This window comes from Mobula hypostoma, chromosome 5 (assembly GCF_963921235.1).
Source record: "Mobula hypostoma chromosome 5, sMobHyp1.1, whole genome shotgun sequence".
Lineage (NCBI taxonomy): Eukaryota > Metazoa > Chordata > Chondrichthyes > Myliobatiformes > Myliobatidae > Mobula > Mobula hypostoma.
Genome location: NC_086101.1, coordinates 111,994,195 through 112,014,622, shown reverse-complemented (window position 1 = coordinate 112,014,622; position 20,428 = coordinate 111,994,195). Strand labels below are relative to the sequence as shown.

At 42.2% G+C, this 20,428-nt stretch overlaps 1 protein-coding gene across 5 annotated transcripts in view; it reads left to right on the top strand.

Moving 5' to 3' along the window:
- LOC134346260 (uncharacterized) overlaps positions 1–16,773 on the top strand; it is a 69,000-nt gene extending 52,227 nt beyond the window's left edge. For 3 of the 5 annotated variants that reach the window (XM_063047602.1, XM_063047601.1, XM_063047600.1), the window contains exons 6-8: positions 5,223–5,442; positions 7,052–7,146; positions 14,342–16,773. In XM_063047602.1, coding sequence (XP_062903672.1) covers positions 5,223–5,442; positions 7,052–7,146; positions 14,342–15,013 — 987 coding nt within the window. In that variant the 3' untranslated portion in view covers positions 15,014–16,773. The remainder of the gene's footprint in view (positions 1–5,222; positions 5,443–7,051; positions 7,147–14,341) is intronic. The other 2 variants (XM_063047603.1, XM_063047604.1) reach the window with 2 other exon arrangements.
- The last annotated feature ends 3,655 nt before the right edge of the window (positions 16,774–20,428 follow it).

Here is a 20,428-nt window from a genome sequence, read left to right as displayed (position 1 = left end):
ATAAGAAAATGAGGGGAGGAAATCCAGGATAAGAAGGCAGGAGGGAGGGGAGGGAATGTAGCCTGGAGTCTGATGGCATGGACGTTGATTTCTCTAACTTCCAGTAATTTCTCCCTACCGCCTTCCTCCTCTCATTTTCCATCCCCCATTCTGGCTCCCCTTTCTCTTCCTCACCTGCCAATCGCCTCTCTCTGGTGCCGCTCCTCTTCCCCTTTCTTCTATGGTTCACTCTCCTCTCCTATCAGATACCTCCTTCTTTAGCCCTTTACTTTTTGCACCTCATCACCTCTCAGCTTCTCACTTCGTACCTCCTTTGACACCCACCCACCTTGCCCCTCACCTGATTCGTCTATCACCTGCCAGCTTATACTCCTCCCTCTTCCCCTACCACCTTTTTCTGGCTTCGTCCCCTCTCCCCTTTCCAGTCCTGATGAAGGGTCTCAGCCTGAGATGTCAGTTGTTTATTCCCCTCCATAGATGCTGCCTGACCTACTGAGCTCCCCCTGTGTTTGTGTGTTATTATGGATTTCCAGTATCTGCAGAATCTTTTATGTTTATGATTTTCTGCTTTCGGGATGCAATCAAATGCCAGAGTTTTACCCCTCATGAAACCCCAGCATTTTATTTTCCTACAGTCTTGCCAACTGCTTGAGTGCTGAGAGCTTGTGGTCTGCTGGTACGAGAACTGGTGAATCTGTGGAATTCATTGCCACGGATGGCTGTGCAGGCCAAGTCATTGGGTATATTTAAAGTGCAGGTTGCTAGATTCTTGATGAATCAGGGCGTCAAAGGTTACGGGAGAAGGCATGATAATGGGGCTGAGAGGGAAAATAAATCAGCTATGATGGAAGGGTGGAGCAGACTTGATGGACTGAATGGCCTAATTCTATTTCTATATCTATATCTTAAGGACTGAAATTTCATTTTTACAATGAGAGAAGCCCTCCTTTGGCTCCCAATTCAGCAATGCCTGGGGGCACAGATTCTGATGCCAACATTTCAAGCTTTTTCATCTCCGATGAATTGCTTCCTGATTAATGATGTGGTGAGCAGGAAGCTAATGTTAAATATTAGACCTGTGTCCCAGGGCAAAGCAGTTCATGACTGAAGCTTGTGTCTGTTTGACCTTGACTCCTCCTGCAAAAAGGAGAATAGGATGTAGAATCAGAAGGTCTTGACACTTTTAAAAATTTATTCAAGGGATGTGGGATGCAGGCTGCGCTAGCATTTAATTGCCCACCCTTTGTTGCCCTTGAGAAGATGGTGTTAAGCTGCTTCCTTGAACATTTTCTTCCAATTCTACTATCAGACTTCTGAACGGACAATGAACCAACTCATGAACGTTACCTTGCTATTTTTGCTCTCTTTTTGCACTACTTTAAAAAATATATATTTCATGACGTATGCCAGTCATATTAAACCTGATTCTGAACACTATCCATTGCAGGATTCAAGATTCATAGATTCAACATACTGTACATTTATTATTAAAGTATTTATGCAGTATACAGCCCTAAGATTCGTTTTCCCCTCACAGCCACGAAAGGAAGAAAACCATGGAACCCATTCAAAGAAAAATGTTAAACGAAGCCCAGCGCTAAAAATTGTGCAAATGGCAACAAAAAGAAGTGGAAAAACCCAGAATATAAAACACAAAAACAAGAGTCCAGGCATATTCAGTTCAGGACAGTGTTTGTTATCTGCAGGCTGCCATGATTTAAAGTCGTCCAAAACAGCAGCAAAAAAATAGAAACATAGAAAACCTACAGCGCAATACAGGCCCTTCGGCCCACAAAGTTGTGCCAAACATGTCCCTACCTTAGAAATTACTAGACTTCCCCATAGCCCTCTATTTTTCTAAGCTCCATGTACCTATCCAAAAGTCTCTTAAAAGACCCTATTGTATCCACCTCCACCACTGTTGCCATGCACTCACCACTCTCTGAGTAAAAAAACTGACATCACCTCTGTACCTACTCCCCAGCACCTTAAACCTGTGTCCTCTTTTGGCAACCATTTCAGCCCTGAGGAAAAAGCCTCTGACTATCCACACGATCAATGCCTCTCATCATCTTATACATTTCTATCAGATCACCTCTCATCCTCCGTTGCTCCAAAGAGAAAAGGCCGAGTTCACTCAATCTGTTTTCAAAAAGCAAGCTCCCCAATCCAGGCAACATCCATGTAAATCTCTTCTGCACCCTTTCTATGGCTTCCACATCTTTCCTGTAGTGAGGCGACCAGAACTGAGCACCGTACTCCAAGTGTAGAATAGAAATACCCAGGGGAACAAGTACATAGTTCCTGAGAGTAGAGACACAGGTAGACAGTGTAGTGAAGAAGGTGTATGGTACGCTGGCCTTCATCGATCAGGGTATTAAGTACATGAGATAGTTTGTCATGTTACAGTTGTACAAGACATTGTTCAGACCACACTCAGAGTACTGGGTGCAGTTCTGGTCACCGAGCTGTAGAAAGGATGACATTCAGCTGGAATGTATGCAGACAAGATTAACAGGAATGCTACCGGGGCTCAAGGGCTTCAGGAGAATCTGGATCGACCTGGACTGTTTTCCTTGTAGCAAAGGAGACCGAGGGTGGACATTATTGTGATTTATGAAATCTTGCAGGGCAGTGATGAGGTCACAGTCCTTCCCCAGGGTAGTGGAGTCTAAAACTAGAGGATATAGATTTAAGCTCAGATGGTAAAGGAGAGCAGGGGACCTGAGTGGCAAATTTTTCACACACTCGGTGGTCGGTTAATGGGATGAGCTGCCAGAGGAAATGGTAGACGCTGATAGAACTGAAACATTTTTAAGACATTTAAACAAGTTCTTGATTGAAAACGTTTAGAGGGATGTTGGCTAAATGCCGTCAAATGGGATGTGCTGAGGAAGCCACCTTGGTTGTCAGGGACATGTTACACCGAAGGGCCGGTGTGCGTGCTGTCTACCTCCATTAGTCTATGAGTAACCAGAAACACATCATAGTGTGAGCTACAGAGTCCCATCCACAAACTGCATCGATTAAATCTCGCCCAAGACACAGAACTCCGATACCATCCTCCGACAGCATCGAGAGAAAGAAACTATTTGAATGAAGGAACCTTCCTTCATCAGCGGTGAGCAAGAAGAAAGAGAATGTCATGCACAGACATCTTCCTCTGGCAGACGCAAGCAAGAGGCTGGTAGATAGTGCTGGGCATTCGCTTGTCTTCTGCGTTCACTTTAATAATTTCAACCCCTTCAGAGACAGCAAAGCGCTAGATCGCCTAATTGGCCCAAAGCACACCACCAAAATGTAGCTCACAGGCTGACACATAAGGAGAATCACATTTGAAGGAAAAAGATGTGAAAGAAGCAGTTTTGTGAACTGTCTGCTATTAGGACTATTGGTTATTAGGCAGGCAAATAACAGGTGCCCGTGTCATACTTCAGAGTCATAATCACAGAAGCAGTCTTTCAGATCACTAATCATCCATCTACTAATCTTGAACAAATCCCTGATTTTATTTTGCCCAGATTCTCCTGAACTTCTCCCAGACTCTACCTCTCACCTGCTCTCTTGGGATAACACTTTTTTGTGGGTGTTGTTTCCTCAAAGTTTTTTTCTTTATGGTAGACTACTTGAAACTGAACACAAATATAATTTCAGACTACTTGTATCATGTAGGAATTTGGAGAAACAAATTAACTTTGACTGAATATAATGCATTTAATTGCATAATAGTGCTGACCCTTTGCAATAGTTCAACTAAGCTGAAAATGTTTTGTTGATGATCTTCGTTTGTACTGTGTCTGAGGCTTCTCGCTTAAGTCTCCAATAATGATCAACCACATCATTGATAGATTCCAGATGCCCTGATACTGTTTCTCCATGACCGCAATATACTGATGAAATCTTTCACCATGCTCGTCACCGATAGTGCCAAGATTTGCAGAGAAGAAGTCTTAACTGGGAATGCAGAAAATGAATCTTTAATGACATGTTGCACTTCATGGTTTCAACTTGCATTGTGGGCAACATTTTAATTGACTTGAATTATGAATTGAAGTAACAAATATAGGTGATTAGAAAAAAAAAAGTGAACAATAGGGAAATTTTATGGTGATTTTCATGACCAGCAGCCCAAAATCCATAACACCCGAAAGTATTTAGGAAGCAAAATCTTTGTTGTTCAATGTAATTTGCAGTAACCAATTAACCTGTCAATTTGTATATAAGAATCAGGTTTATTACCACTTTATCACTGAAATATGTCATGAAATTTGCTGTTTTGAGTCAGCAGTGCAGTGCAATTCATAAATATTATAAAGCACCATAATAAGTAGTAAAAGAGCTTAAAACAACATTGTTTACGGAAGTATCTAGGACTGTGACTGCAGATTTCAACTATAGTAGTACTAAATGGGAACATCTGATGATTCCTTTCGGAGATGCAAGCGAAGATCTGCCACTCTTTGGCATCATCTTAATCAACTCTTTGAGATACTGAGCACCCAGAGGAACACACAATCACCGGAGAAAATGTTCAGATGCTTCGTGGGCAGTGCTGGAGGCTGGGATCTAACAAAGGCCACTGGAGCAGCCCTATCACTCTTACCAGGCAAACGAATTAGTAAAGGCACATAAAGGTTGCATCCAAGAGTCTTGAAGAAAGTGGCTGTTGGTACTGTAGATCTATTGGTTACAATCTACCAACTTTCTCTGGATTTTGTGGAAGTCACAAGGACTTCACTCGGAGGGTAGTGAGAGTATGGGGTGAGCTGACAGTGCAAGTGGTGCATACGAGCTCAATTTCAACATATAAGAGAAGTTTGGATAAGTACAGTATGTGGATGGGACAGTTATGGTCCTGGTGCAGGTCAATGGGAGTAAGCAGTTTAAATGGTTTGGCATGGACTGAATGGGCTGAAGGGCCTGCTTCTGTGCTGTACTTTTCTATGACTGTGACTGGAAAACTGCACTATTAATCACAAAATGATGGTTACAGAAAGGAAGTAACGGTAGATTGTCATTAAGAAAAAAATGTGATACATCATTATAGAGGTAACAGCTGATCTCAATGTAGTTTTATGGAAGAATATTGGGAAAGCCACTTTAAGTTAATCCCCAATTTAAGAAACATAAATCTGACCGGGCTCTTGGCTAAAAGAAACAGACCGAGAAAGTAATTTAAGATGAGAAGTACCCACGCATGTATTTCTTTTTTTCATGTTTAGGCAAGGTATTCGGGTGTCGTTGCCCCATTCGCCATGAGGACATTATCACATCCGTCTTTCCAATCTTTTTACACCGCTGTTTCGTATCGGCAGAGACAGAGCCCGATCACAGAAATTGGCAGCTCCACCTTCAAGAACAAAGATTCCGTCGATTCCTGCTCATCAGCTGACTCTAAGGCAAAATATGAAGCCACGGGCTTCCATTCCCAAGCAATTGACAGTAAGATGAATAAGAACTTTGCAGTAAGACCTTCAAATCACATTTTAATAGTCATAGAACATTATAGCACAACATAGGCCCTTTGGCCCACGATGTTGTGCCAGCCTTCTAACCTACTCTAAGATCAATCTATCCCTTCCCTCTTAGATAGCCTTCCATTTTTCTATCATCCATGTGCGTATCTAAGAGTTTCTTAAATGTCCCCTAATGTAGCTGCCTCTACCACCATCCCTGGCAGGGTGTTCCACATACCCACCACTCTCAGAGTAAAGAACTTACCATAAGACATAGGAGCAGAATTAGCACATTTGGCCCATCGAGTCTTCTCCACCATTCCATCCTGGCTGATTTATTATTCCTCTCAGCCTCATTCTCCTGCTTTCTCCCTGTAACCTTTGACAACCTTCCTATTCCAGAGCCTATCAACCTCCACTTTAAATATACTTAATGATGACCTCCACAGCCAACTGTGGCAATGAATTCCACAAATTCACCACCTTCTGGCTAAAGAAATTCCTCCTCATCTTTGTTCTAAATGGACATTCGTATATTCTGAGGCTGTGCCCTCTGGTCCTAGACTCTCCCACTATAGGAAACATCCTGTCCATATCTAGGCTCTCAGTATTCGATAGGTTTGAATGAGATCCGCCCTAATTCTTCTAAATTCCAGCGAGTACAGGCCCACAGCCACCAAACACTCCTCGTATGTTAACTCAAGCAATACACGTATTTTCTCGTGATATATGTTGCCTGGCCTGCTGAGTTCCTCCAGCATTTTGTGTGTGTTGCTTTGGATTTCCAGCATCTGCAGATTTTCTTGTGTTTGTCATATGTTAACTCTTTCATTTCCGTGATTGTTCTCATGAATCTTCTCTGACCTGCCTCCAATGCCAGCACATCTGTTCATAGATAAGAGGCCTAAAACTAAGAGTTTCTTAAATGCCCCTGATATGTCTGCCTCTACCACCACCCCAAGCAAGGGCTCCACACACCCAACACTCTGTGTAAAGAACTTGCCTCTGACCCTTACACTTTTCTCCAATCACCTTAAAGCTATGCCCCCTTGTCTTAGCCACTTCCGCCCTGGGAAAATGTCTGCCAATCCACTCTTTCTATGTCTCTTACCATCTTGTTGAGTAAGAAGAATAAGAACTTTGCAATAAGACCTTTAAATGTTCTGAGTTTTACAGCAAACAGCCTGTTGTCATCCTTCATTCCAAAAGTCATAGAGATGGCATAGAAACAGGTCTTTCACCTTACGAAGCCCATGCTGACCACCCAACTCCTGTTTTTACACTAATCCTACCCTAACCGATTTTATATCCCTCCACATTTCCACCAACATCGCAGACTGTAACATCAACTCCAATCTCGGGGCAGTTTGCAGTAGCCATTTGACATACCTATCCACACGTTTTGTTTTTGGGTATGTGGAAGGCACTACCTGCTGTGCCACTGTGCCTGTATTCAATAAGATGCCCTCATAATTTTATACATAGTGATCCTCTAATACTTTGTCCCCTCTGATGCTGTGAAATACCAGTTATAGCTGTGACCTGAATAAGTAAAGATAGTCTAACTCACCTTGTCCTCGACCTTTCCATTTCAGTGCCCGCTCTCCACCAATGTGAGTTTTTCTACACAGACCCAATGCTGCCTTCCGGTTATCGAGTTTACAACCATCTTTCGCTTCCCACACGCCAGGTAATTATCATCATCATCATTAAGTGCTGTGTTGTATGACATGGCCAGTCGTAGTCTTCCATGACCATGATTGTTCGTGGCAAATTTTTCTGCAGAAGTGGTTTGCCATTGCCTCCTGCTGGACAGTCACCAAACACTCAAGATGGTGATCCTAGCCATTATCAATACTCTTAAGAGATTGTCTGCCTGGCATCAGTGATTGCTTATGATAAGCACCAGCTGTTCATATGACCATCTACCACCTGCTCCCATGGCTTCATGTGACCTTGACTGGGAGGTTGGGGGGTGGTCGGGTGTAAGCACCTTGTCCAAGGGTGACTTATAGGTTAGCGTAGGGAAAGAGCACCTTACAGTTTGGTAGAGATGTATCTCCACCCTGCTATCCCAAGTGAATCTATGAACAATCAGAAAGCAGCACTCAACACTTGTTGTTAATTCTGAAGTGAAGATATTACAGTGAAGTACACTTAGTGGCCATTTTATTAGGTGGGTGCTGAATGTAAGTTTTCGATCTTCTGCTGCTGTAGCCTATTCACTTCAAGGTTTGATGTGTTGTGCATTCAGAAGTGTTCTTCCGCACACCACTCTTGTAACGCATGATTGTTTGCGTTACTGTCACCTTCATGTCAGCTTGAACCCGTTTTGCCACTCTCCTCTGACCTCTTTCATTAACAAGCTGTTTTCGTCCACAGAACTGCTGCTCACTAGTTTTTTTTTGTTTTCGCACCATTCTCTGTAAACTCTAGAGACTGTTGTGTGTGAAAGTCCCAGGAAGTCAGTAGTTTCTGAGATACTCCAACCACCCTGTCTGGCACCAACAATCATTTCACGGCCAAAGTCACCAAGATCACATTTCTTCCCCATTCTGTTGTTTGGTCTGAGCAACAACTGAATCTTTTGACCATGTCTGCAAGCTCTTATGCATTGAGTTGCTGCCACATGATTGGCTGATTAGATATTTGCATTAACGTACAGGTGTATCTAATAAAGTGACGACTCAGTGTGGGTAATCAACTGGCCCATCCAATGATATGTCTAATTTAATTTCACTCTTCCCAACTGATCCCTTTAATATTAAAATATTTACATTTTTTTTTTCAATTGGAAGTTACTGTGGTATCTGCTTCTCTGAACCCAACATAAATACTACAGATCAAGTTTTGATTTTTTTTCTGTCTCCTGGAACTCTTATCCATTATTTTTATGTGTCCTAAACTAGCAATGGAAAATCTTTAATGAAATTCTGAGACGGTAGCGTAGCGGTTACTGTAACACTTAATGGTGCTAGCAATTGGTGTTCAATTCCTGCTTTCTGTAAGGAGTTTGTATGTTCTCCTTATGACTGTATGGGTTTCCTCTGTATGCTCCAGTTTTCTCCCATAGTTGTGGACTTGCAATGTTGGCACTGGAAATTTGGTGACACTTGCAGTCAGCCTCGGACTGTAGTTGATGATGCAAATGATGCATTTTACTGTAAGTTTTGATGTACACTCAGACCCCATTTAACGCTACTCTGCTTAGCACTGATTCGTTATTATGTGTTTATTTAATTCTTTACTGAAATCTTAAAAAATGACAAAAATTAATTCTAAGCAACACTTAAAACCTCAAGAGTGGCCGCCATTACAGTAAACATTCAATCAGCCAATGAAAGTGCTTTACATACACTCTGAGCCACTCACAGCCAATCATGTATTAGTTCATGCTCTGCCTCCCCTGCATGTGTAAACATTCTAGCTCCTTCGCAATTTATTTCATTTTTTCCACCCATAATGTCTGGAAAACTGCCTGCAACTTCCATTGAGGGTAGTCAGAATCAGAATCAGGTTTATCATCACCGGCATGTGACGTGAAATTTGTCAACTTTAGCAGCAGCAGTTTAATGCATTACATAATCTAGCAGAAAGTAAAAAAATTTAAGATGTCGAGGAAAAGCATTAGCATGGATGTGAAACTGCAAGTGATATGGCATTTGGAAGCTGGTGAGCGTCAGGTTGATGTTGGCGCCTCTTTGAAATTGGCTACATTGATTATCAGAACAATTATAAAAAATGCAGACAAGATAAGAGTTTCTGCAATGATGACTTCAAAGTTTTCATCAATTAAGGTGACTCGTTCAAGGAGCCATTTGCTTGAAAAAATGGAAAATAGACTAGATATATGGGTGGATGTCCAAACACAATGAAACATGCCCCTAAGCCAGTTGATAATAATGGAACAGGCAAGAAGCATCTTCAATCATATTCAAGAAGAAGATATGTCGGTAACATTCACAGGTAGCTCTGATAGATTTAAACAGCACAGTAACCTCCATAGTAGCTGATACAGCCAACAAGAGCCTTAATAACGAAGTGCTTCGAGAATTGGCAGAGCAATGTATCGTGGGTGAATCTGAGGACACGGATGGAGAAGAGGAAACACCAGCAAGAAGCCTCACCACAAAATTCCTCAGCACTAGCATCACACAAATCATGGACCAGTTCATCAATAATGAGATGCAGTCGACGTTTCAGGCCGAGGCCCTTCGTCAGGACTAACTGAAGGAAGAGTGAGTAAGGGATTTGAAAGGGGGAGGGGGAGATCCAAAATGATAGGAGAAGACAGGAGGGGGAGGGATGGAGCCAAGAACTGGACAGGTGATGGGCAAAAGGGATACGAGACGATCATGGGACAGGAGGTCCGGGAAGAAAGACAAGGGGGAGGGGGACCCAGAGGATGGGCAAGGGGTATATTCAGAGGGACAGAGGGAGAAAAAGGAGAGTGAGAGAAAGAATGTGTGTATAAAAATAAGTAACAGATGGGGTATGAGGGGGAGGTGGGGCATTAACAGAAGTTAGAGAAATCGATGTTCATGCCATCAGGTTGGAGGCTACCCAGACGGAATATAAGGTGTTGTTCCTCCAACCTGAGTGTGGCTTCATCTTTATAGTAGAGGAGGCCGTGGATAGACATGACAGAATAGGAATGGGATGTGGAATTAAAATGTGTGGCCACTGGGAGATCCTGCTTTCTCTGGCGGACAGAGCGTAGGTGTTCAGCAAAGCGGTCTCCCAGTCTGCATCGGGTCTCGCCCTCAGCGTTAAGCCGTGTCTGAGTGTTCATGAGGCAAATAAAACTAATCTGTCTTATCTAGTTTTGGCCACTACCGCATCTCCCTTTTATCTTGACTATCAAGGGAATGCTAGTTTCTCTATAGACCATGTTTTGTTCATGTGGCATTGTGGTTGCTCAGTGCATTACTCATGAGTGATGTTACGTTGCTTTCTTCCCTACTGCCCAGTAGGTAGCAACCCCTTTCATGTGCCTTAGCCAAGGACAAGTGGCTTGAGTTGTTGATTTTCCAGATCTGAGTATCACCAACAAATGCCATCATTTATTGCACATTTCTAATTGCCCTTGAGGAGATGATGATGAGCCACCCTTTTTGAATGTACAGTCCTTTCTACAGTGATGTTGGGTGGGAGCTTCAGGATTTGGATCCAGCAATTCTCTGGTAACGTATTTCCAAGTAAGGATGGTGTGTGACTTAGAACCTGTGGTTACTGGTTATTCTCTGTTGACACCTGACCTTGTCCTTGCTGTGGGTAGAGGTCTTGGGTTGCAGAGGTGCTGTTGGAGTAGTCTGCTATTTTGTATATGGTGCACTTGAAGGTTTTGAATGCCAATAATATGAAGCCAACAGCTTCAGTGAAACCTAGCTCCTTCCTTCCCACTGCTTACAAGTAGATATTCCTTCTCCTCCTTGTGGAGCACTGCAGCCTGGAAGAGACACAGCAGTTGAGGTTGATCACCATTACCAGTATGCTGTCTGGACTAGAGAGCACATCTTATGATGATAGGTTGAGCAAGCTAGGACTTTTCTCTTTGGAGCAAAGGAGGATGAGAAGTGACTTGATAGTTGTAAAAGATAAGAGGCATAGATAATGGACAACCATAGATATTTTCCCAGGGTGGTAATTACTAATACAAGGGGGGAATGGGGTTTGGGGTTTGACGTCCTTGTTGCTTTTTTTCCATGCGGAGCAATCTTTTAGTTTCTTTGTGCGAGGGAGGGAGTTAAGTGTTTGGGGTTTGTGAGTTTTGTTGTTTTTTGTACGGTGGAAGGGGTGGTTGATGTTTTTCTTTGATGTCTTTCTATGTATCTCAGATTCATCTGCATACATAATTTGATAATAAATGAACCTTTGAAACATAATTTTAAGGTGATTGGAGGGAAGTGTAGGAGGAGATGTCAGAGGTGAATCTATACACAGAGATTGGTAGGTGAATTGTATGCCCTGCCACAGATGGTGACAGAGGCAGATACATTAAGGCCATTTAATAAACTCGTAGATAGATACGTGGAGAAAAATGGAGGGTTATATAGGAGGGAAAGGTTAGATTGATCTTAGAGTAGGTTAAAAAGCAGGCATAAGATTGTGGACTGAAGGGCCTGTATTGTGCTGTAGTGTTCTGTTCTGTGATTGAACAATGCCAAATAGCGATTGAACAGTGTCATGTATTTATACTTGATATTTTGCATATGCTGTTCAACAGAATTTTTAATGTAAATCAGCATCTTCCAGATTTTATCATAGCAAATTTGGAGCATTGTGTACATTTCTGGTCATCACAGTACAGGAAGGTCAAGGTAGCAATAATGAGTGCAGAAGACATTCAGCAGGCTGTTGCCTGGTGTAGCGAGCCATAGAGAGAGAACTCGAGTAGGCTCACATTATTCTCAGTGGAATGTAGGAAGCTGAGGGATGACCCTGAACATAGAACAGTATAACACTTTAACCCACGATGTTGTGCCGAACCAATTAAATTAGTGCTTAAATGGTCAATAAACTTGATTCCTTCTGCCTACACAATGTCCATATTCTTCCATTTCCCTCACATTCCCGTGCCTGTCTAAATGTTTCTTAAAAATTCCTAATGTATCTGCCTCTACCACCACCCTGTATGAAGGTTTATAAAAATGGGGTGGGTATAGATACAAATCTTTTTCTGAGGTAGAGCATTTAGAACTGGAGGGCACAAGTTTAATGTGAGAGAGGATAAACCTTTAAGGCATTGGCGGGGATATGCTTGCATAGAGGGGGTGTCATTGGTAGTTGGTTTATTATTGTCACAGAGACATTGGAAAGCTTTGTTTAAATGTCATGTAAACAGATCATTACAAAAGATGGCCTCCTCTTGTGCCAAGATGAGGCCACCCTCTGCGTGGAGAAACAGCGCTTTGTACTCCAGCTGCGTAGCCTCCAACCTGATATCGATTTCTCCTTACGGTTTAAAAAAAAATTCCCTCCTGTTCCTCTATTCTCCACTCTGACCATTTACCTCTTCCCACTTGCCTATCCCCTCCTCCTTCCCTTTCTTCTGTGGTCCACTCTCCTCTCCTATCAGGTACCTTCTTCTCCAGCCCTTGACCTTTCCTGCCCACCTGGCTTCACCTATCACCTTCTAGCTGTCCTACCCCTAGCCCCACCTTTTCATTCTGGCGTCTTCCCCCTTCCTTCTCAGTCCTGAAGAAGGGTCTTGGCCAGAAATGTCAACTGTTCATTCATTTCCATAGATACTGCCTGACCTGCTAAGTTCCCCCAGTATTTTGTGTGTGTTACATTACAAAAGATTAGCTTTATTTGTCCTGAGTATATTGAAACATTCAGTGAAATGTGTGACAGTCAACGCAGTCTGAAAATGTGCTGGGGGCAACTCTCAAGTGTCGCTGTGCCAACATAGCATTCCCACAATTTTTAACCCTTACTCATTTGGAATATGGGAGGAAACCGGAGCACCATGTTTTCATGGGGAGCACAAACACACTCATTAGAGACAGCGCAGGAATCGAATCCTGATCACTGATTGCTGGGACTACAATAGTGTTATGCTAATTGCTGTGCTACTATGCTGCCCGTGCGTACATACATCGGGGTAGTATGATAGGAAAAATAAAGACAGAATGCAGTGTCATTACTTGGAGTGAGCTGCCAGAGTTAGATGCAATTATAATATTTAAAAGGCATTTGAACAACCTTTGGACAGGAAAGCTGTAGAGGGATACAGGCCAAGTATGGACAAATGGGATTAGCATAGATTGGCATCACTATTTGCTTGAACTAGGTGGGTTGAAAGAGTCTATTTTTACACTGTCCAATTCTGAGTTACTGGAGTTTTGGGAAAAGATTTTTAAAGTTCAATGTAAGTTTATTATCAAATTATGTTTGTGTCACCATATACTCCCCTAAGATTCATTTTCTTTCTAGAATTTACAGGAAAATAAAGAAATGCAGTATAAATTATGAAAAACTGTACATAAAAAAGCAGAGGAAAAGTGTAAAAGAGGACAAATTGTACAAATAATGCATTTTAAAAAGTAAATTAAAATGTATGAAACATGACATGTAGAGTTTTTGAATGAAAGTCTATAGGTTGTAGAGTCAGAGTTGAGATGAGTGAAGTTGGTTCAGTAAACATCATTGTAGGGTAGTACCTGCTCATGAACCTGGTGATGTGGGACCTAAGCCTGATGGTAGTAGTGAGAAGAGAGCACGGCTGGATGGTTGGGGTCCTTGGTGATGGATGCTGCTTTGCAGTGGCAGTGCTCCTTGTAAATGTTCTCATTGGTGGGGAGGGCTTTTCTTGGATTGGTCTGGCCTGTATCCACCCCTTTCTGTTCAAACTGTCACTGTGTTTTTGATTCTTAGTAATGATCAGCGATTGGGTAGCATCGAGGGAGGGGGATGAACAGTCGACATTTTTGCCTGATTCACTCCATCAGGACTTCATTACCCTTCATGGATGGTTTCTGGCCTGTGGGGTTCCTCCAGCATTTTGTGTGAAGGACTAGACTGCACAGATTGAAACGGAGAAGAGAGAGATTTAATAGGAACTTGAGCAACTTTTACCTTACAAAAAGGGATGGTATGTATTTGGAATGAGCTGCCAGAGGAAGTAGTTAAGGCCAGCACAATAACAACTTTTTAAAAAACACTTGGACAGGTAAATGGATAGGAAAGTTTGGATTAGGGATTCCCAACCTTTTTTACGCCATGGACCAATACCATTATGGACCCCAGGGTGGGAACTCCTGGTTTAGATTAACATGGGACGAGCTTGGATTGGGGCATTGTGGTTGGCATGGATCAGTTGGGTGAAGGACATCTTTCCATGCTGTATAACTGTATGAACTATTATCCATTCGTCTTTACAGATGCTTCAGGGTTTACAACTGAACTCTCCACCTCCTATCATGTCCACATGTGTGGCTCCAACGAACATTCAGAGAACGGTGCCGAGTCCCACTCCTCCCCATCCGAACAGGTGTGAGGGGCAGAACAGGCCCATATCTAAAGCAGAGCATGATGCCATCAGCACCTTACTCGAACTTAAGCATTGTGCTCCGTTGGACTGCGCAGAGGCAGAAACACCATCATGCTCACTGAAGAGCGAGGGTATTCTCCAGCCAGAGGCTAAAGTTAATGGCATTCATTTATCAGGCAATTCAGGAACCTCAGGTATAAAGGACAGTGATGGAACTGAGCAAAAGCACCTCTCGTTTCTTCATGACTGTAACAGCTCATTAAGGTCTCATCATGACATGGAACTTCCTAAAATGCATCACGTATCCTTGCCTGATTGTAAATACACCACTCCCCCTCCGAAGTATCACGATCATACTTGGGCATCCAGAGTAAACGGCACATCCTCGGGGACTGAGGTTAAAATGTTTGACCCAGTGATCTCGAGAGACATTTTGCCAGTGGTGGCTCAAGAGACTGAAATTGGCAAGTGTGATTTCCTTGCCGAGTCCAGCCATTCTGAAAGGATCCAGTCGAACTGGGAGGAAAGACAAGCCACGTGTTCTAAGCAACAGTTTATATGATGCTGAACCTGTTTGATATTATTTCCTTGTGGAAAATGCACAAGTTAATTCTGTCCTGTTAAACTGTTTCTCCGAGATCCCACGGTAATTGAAGAAATGCTACATTAAGTCATAACATGTAACAACATCCCAGGGGTTCACAACCTGGGGTCTATGGACCCCTTCCTTAATGGTATTGGTCCATAGCATAAAGGTTGGGAACTCCTAATCGATGTGATTGAAATGTTTGATCATTGCTTCTCTAGAGTTGGAAGCCAATTAGTAATTCTACTGAAATGAATCTTTAGTACCCAAAAATTCAATACCCAGTTATTCTGGTAACCACTGGTGAATATACAGAAATAATCCTGACAATAATTAAAGATGTTCAGGGCCTTGTTTTGATGTTCTGAAGGGTTTAGTTAGTCTATTTTGTGATCAAAGGAGCAGAGTTTAATGAAAGAGTTAACTGAGAAATATTGTAGGGTCTCACAATGGCTGAAAAGAGTCTACTTCGAAGGAGGAGTGTGCAAGACTGAAGGACGGTAAAGTTGACACACAGCTAAGTGGCAAACTGAAGGTGATTGAACCGGAGAGTGAAAGAGGCGTACCGGAGTGTGATCCACCAATAAGCGAGTTGCAGTCTCAATCATTCAATTTTTTCTTTATATAAGGTCTGAACATGTTCTGAGTGATATCAAAAGTTTTTTTTATTTATTCAATTTTCAAGATGTGGATTTTGCTGACAAGACCATCCCTAATTGGCATGAGAGTGGAGGAGAGCTGCCAACTCAAAACACTGCAATCCTGAAGGTGATGCTTTTCAATTCTGTTTGAAGGGAATTCCAGGATTTAGAAGCAGTGACAATTAAGGAACTGCAGTATATTCCAAGTCAGGAATGTATGGGGGTGGGAGAGCTCTCTGACACTGTATATTGGGAAATTTGGGCAAGGAGCTTTGGGGTAACAGGTGCACATATATTTTTAGTAGTGCCATTAAGATTACTGACCAAACACTTGTGGTTTAAGGCCAAGTCATTTAAAATTTAATGCAAAATTGTTTCCAACTATTGTCAGTTCCCGAGGAAATAAATCTCATTTGATAAATGGCTTGTTTAGCCCACACAATAATTATTATTTACAAATAAGTATCTAGTTTATGCATCAACATATGTAGAAGTTTGCTTAGGTATAAAATTGGCTAATCCCAATCTGAGTTGTGCCCAAATGTTTTCTCCTTCCCCATAACTTGCCATTATTTGTGAATATAAGAACTTGTATTTGTGTCAGACTGGCACTAAAAATTTGTCAAAACATTCATCCATTCTAATCAGAGCCAAATAGGCAGATTCCTAACAGTAGCATCCCAGGTTGTATTTGCCAGTGCACCACACCTCTAAAGTGAACACAGTGGAGGTTATTTTTGTGAACTGACTTTGAGTAGAGACCCAGATGCATCAAAGTTCTGTTTTATTTTATGCTGTTACTTTATTTACAAGGGATTTGCAAACCCTCTTTGTAGAATGAAGTTTGTTGTAAGGATTGTTGTATGCAGAGAAAATTGACTCTTTGGAATGGTGTCCAGATAAGTGAAGTGAAACAGCAGAAATGCAGCCTACAGCGGCATACAAATGTTATTGACACTGTAATTTTTTTTAGTCACATGAATGTACGTAGTTTGTTCTTTAAGTTTTGGCCCATTAAAGGGTAGAAGAATCCTGCCTCTCTTTCATTTTTGAGAAATGTTAGACTATTGGATGCTGTATATCAACAGATTCTGACCTCTCTACTGCCCGTTACGTTGCTGGTGTTTAGGGCAGTAGTGAAGGTCCTCCATCTCTGGCAGTTTTCTTGGCTCCGTTCATCGTGCCAGTAGCTTTCTCTTGGTTTTCAATCATGCAAAACCCAGGTGGAGACTCAGGAATACTGTGGCACTTAGACGTAGATAGATTCTTCATTGCTGTTTCCATAACTATTTTGTTTTACTGAACCCCTGCACCTGGATGACCGGTGGGCCACTCTTAGCCCGTCTGCTATCCATTGACCTGTTTGGCATGGGTGACCCTACCAAGAGCCAAAGCATAAAACCCTTACTCCAGTCAACATAGCTCCTCTCCTGGTCATTGAGGCATACAAACCTCCAAACCTTACGACAAGGTTGTGGTTCGCTTGGAGGAACTGATAGTGATAATCCACTATTAATCATCCTAATTCATTTATTGTCAGCCTCATGTTTTCCCATGAGTTTTTTTCCTGCTCTGCTGCTTGCTGGGGTAAAATTACGTGGGTTCAGGGCAAATGTACCCTTCCTCTCCCTCATCTAGAAATTGACCTTGGTAAGTCAACAGGACTTCCCTGCCAGATAGTACACAACAGTACCCATTCTTGTCTGCCACACATGCACAAACATTCCAGCATATTAAGTAAGATCACTGGCTTATTGCCCTTTATAATCTAAGACCAAAAGTAGCAACTGTATTTCCTTCTCCAGAAACATGAACTGCTCCATTCAGTTACAATAAATTCACTCAAGTCCTCGATCATGTAGTCTCCAAAACGTCTGTGGAATTTTTTGCCACAGGCAAGTGTGAAGGCCAAGTCTTTGTGTATATTTAAGGCAGAGGTTGATAGATTCTTGATTGGGCAGGACATGAAGAGATAGTGGGGGAAGGGAGTAAATTGGGGCTGAGAGGAAAAGTGGATCATCCATGATGAGTTGGCCTAATTCTGTGCCTATTTCTTATGGTCTTGTATACCAATGTTGAAACTCTGCTTGAAGTGAAGCTAGAGACTCAATTCCTTGTGCTTCAGAGACCTCTCAGCCTTCAGGGTTAAACCTACTGGCTACCTTGGCACAAGAACAGCACCTGCACTTCCTTCATATAGACTAGGACAGTTGTTAAAATTTCCATTCCTTCTAATGACAAGGTCACATAAGTGAGTCAATGCCAGCTGTCAGAGCATTCCCATCAATTCCATACCAAGGTAAGATTAGCATTATTTGTCATATTTACATCAAAACGTACAGTGAAATGTGTCAGTAACCTCATGCCAATTATCTCTTCCCAGTTCTCCAGTTACCAACCTACCAGCAAACCTCAAATGTAGGGGGAAGTTCACAGTTTGACAAGGGTAATGTACAAACTGCGCCGACAGCATTTAAGGGCAGGGCAGGTCACAGGTTGCTGGAGTTGTGTAGTGGCAGCTCTGACTACCATGTCATTTCTCAGCTAATCATTTGGAGCCTGCCTACCATGTGCGACAAGAGCAAATTTACCCACCTCCCCTCGCATATTTCAGAGTTACTTTCAAGCACAGTAGTGTAGTGGTTAGCACAATGCTTTACAACACAGGAGACCCAGGTTCATTTCCTGCTGCTGCTTGTAAGGAGTTTGTAAGTTTTCCCTATGAACATGTAGGTTTTCTCCGGGTGCTCCATAGTTCAGAGACGTACTGGTTGGAATTAATTGGTCATTGTAAATTGTCCTGTGATAAGACAGCATTAAATTGGGGGATTGCTGGGCAGTATAGATTGAAGGACCTAATCTGCACTCTATCTCAAATAAATAAACAACAGATGCTGAAAATCCAGAGTAACACACAAAATGCTGGAGGAACTCAGCAGCATTTATGGAGAGGAATAAATAATTGATGTTTTGGACCAAGGTCCTTTATCAAGGCTGGAAAGGAAGTGGGAAGAAGCCAATCCTCTCCAGCATTTTATGTTATATTCATAATTGGTTCACTCTCGCTGCTCCTTGTTCAAGATGCACCATGCACATCAACTTTAGAAAGCCAATTAAATGGCATAGAAGATGCCCTCTCAGATTTCCATGTGTTAAATCCACAAATGAACTGACAACCCAATTTAATAAATCTAACTTTAGTAAGCTTCATTCTTTAACAGTGAGTAGTGGGGTACCACAAGGCTCAGTGCTGGGACCCCAGTTGTTTATAATATATATTAATGATTTAGACGAGGGAATTAAATGCAGCATCTCCAAGCTTGCAGATGACATGAAGCTGGGTGGCAGTGTTAGCTGTGAGGAGGATGCTAAGAGGATGCAGGGTGACTTAGATAGGTTAGGTGAGTGGGCAAATTCATGGCAGATGCAATTTAATGTGGATAAATGTGAGGTTATCCATTTTGGTGGCAAAAACAGGAAAACAGATTATTATCTGAATCATGGTCAATTAGGAAAAGGGGAGGTACAAGACCTGGGTGTCATTGTACACCAGTCATTGAAAGTGGGCATGCAGGTACAGCAGGCAGTGAAAGAGGCGAATGGTATGCTGGCATTCATAGCAAGAGGATTCGAGTACAGGAGCAGGGAGGTACTACTGCAGTTGTACAAGGCCTTGGTGAGACCACACCTGGAGTATTGTGTGCAGTTTTGGCCCTCTAATCTGAGGAAAGACATTCTTGCCATAGAGGTATAAAGAAGGTTCACCAGATTGATTCCTGGGATGGCAGGACTTTCATATGATGAAAGACTGGATCGACTAGGCTTATACTCGTTGGAATTTAGAAGATTGAGGGGGTGATCTTATTGAAACATATAAAATCCTAAAGGGATTGGACGGGCTAGATGCAGGAAGATTGTTCCTGATGTTGGGGAAGTCCAGAACGAGGGGTCACAGATTAAGGGTAAAGGGGAAGCCTTTTAGGACCGAGATGAGGAAAAACTTCACACAGAGTGGTGAATCTGTGGAATTCTCTGCCACAGGAAACAGTTGAGGCCAGTTCATTGGCTGTATCTAAGAGGGAGTTAAATATGGCCCTTGTGGCTAAAGGGATCAGGTGGTATGGAAAGAAGGCAGGTACAGGGTTCTGAGTTGGATGGTCAGCTATGATCATACTGAATGGCAGTGCAGGCTCGAAGAGCCAAATGGCCTACTCCTGCACCTATTTTCTATGTTTCTATGTTTAGCTTGTATAAATATCTGATTTTGTTCATACACTACATTCAGGGCACTAGCTCAAAATAAATGTATTATTAACAAATGTATGTATGCTACAATAAACAAAAATCTGCAGATGCTAGAAATCAAAACAACACACAAAATGCTGGAGGAACTCAGCAGGTCAGGCAGCATCTATGGAAAAAGTATAGTCAATGTGGTAAAATGTGCATATTGCCATGTTACACTTCAAGGTTCATTTTCTTGTAGGCATTTACAGGAAGAAAATAGAATTTACAAAAAATTACATTGAACAGTCAAAAGACAAGTTGAGGGTAAGAAAATTACAGTAACAAGTTGTAAACAGTCCTTCAAACTGAGCCTGTAAATAGCAGCTTCAGTGAATGATGTTATCCATGGCAGTTCAGGAGCCTGAAGGTTGAAGACTTCTGAACCTGCTGGTAGTAGCACAAAGAGGGCATAGCCTGGATGATAAGTGAAGGACACCATTTTCTTTTCCTACAGCGCTCTGTA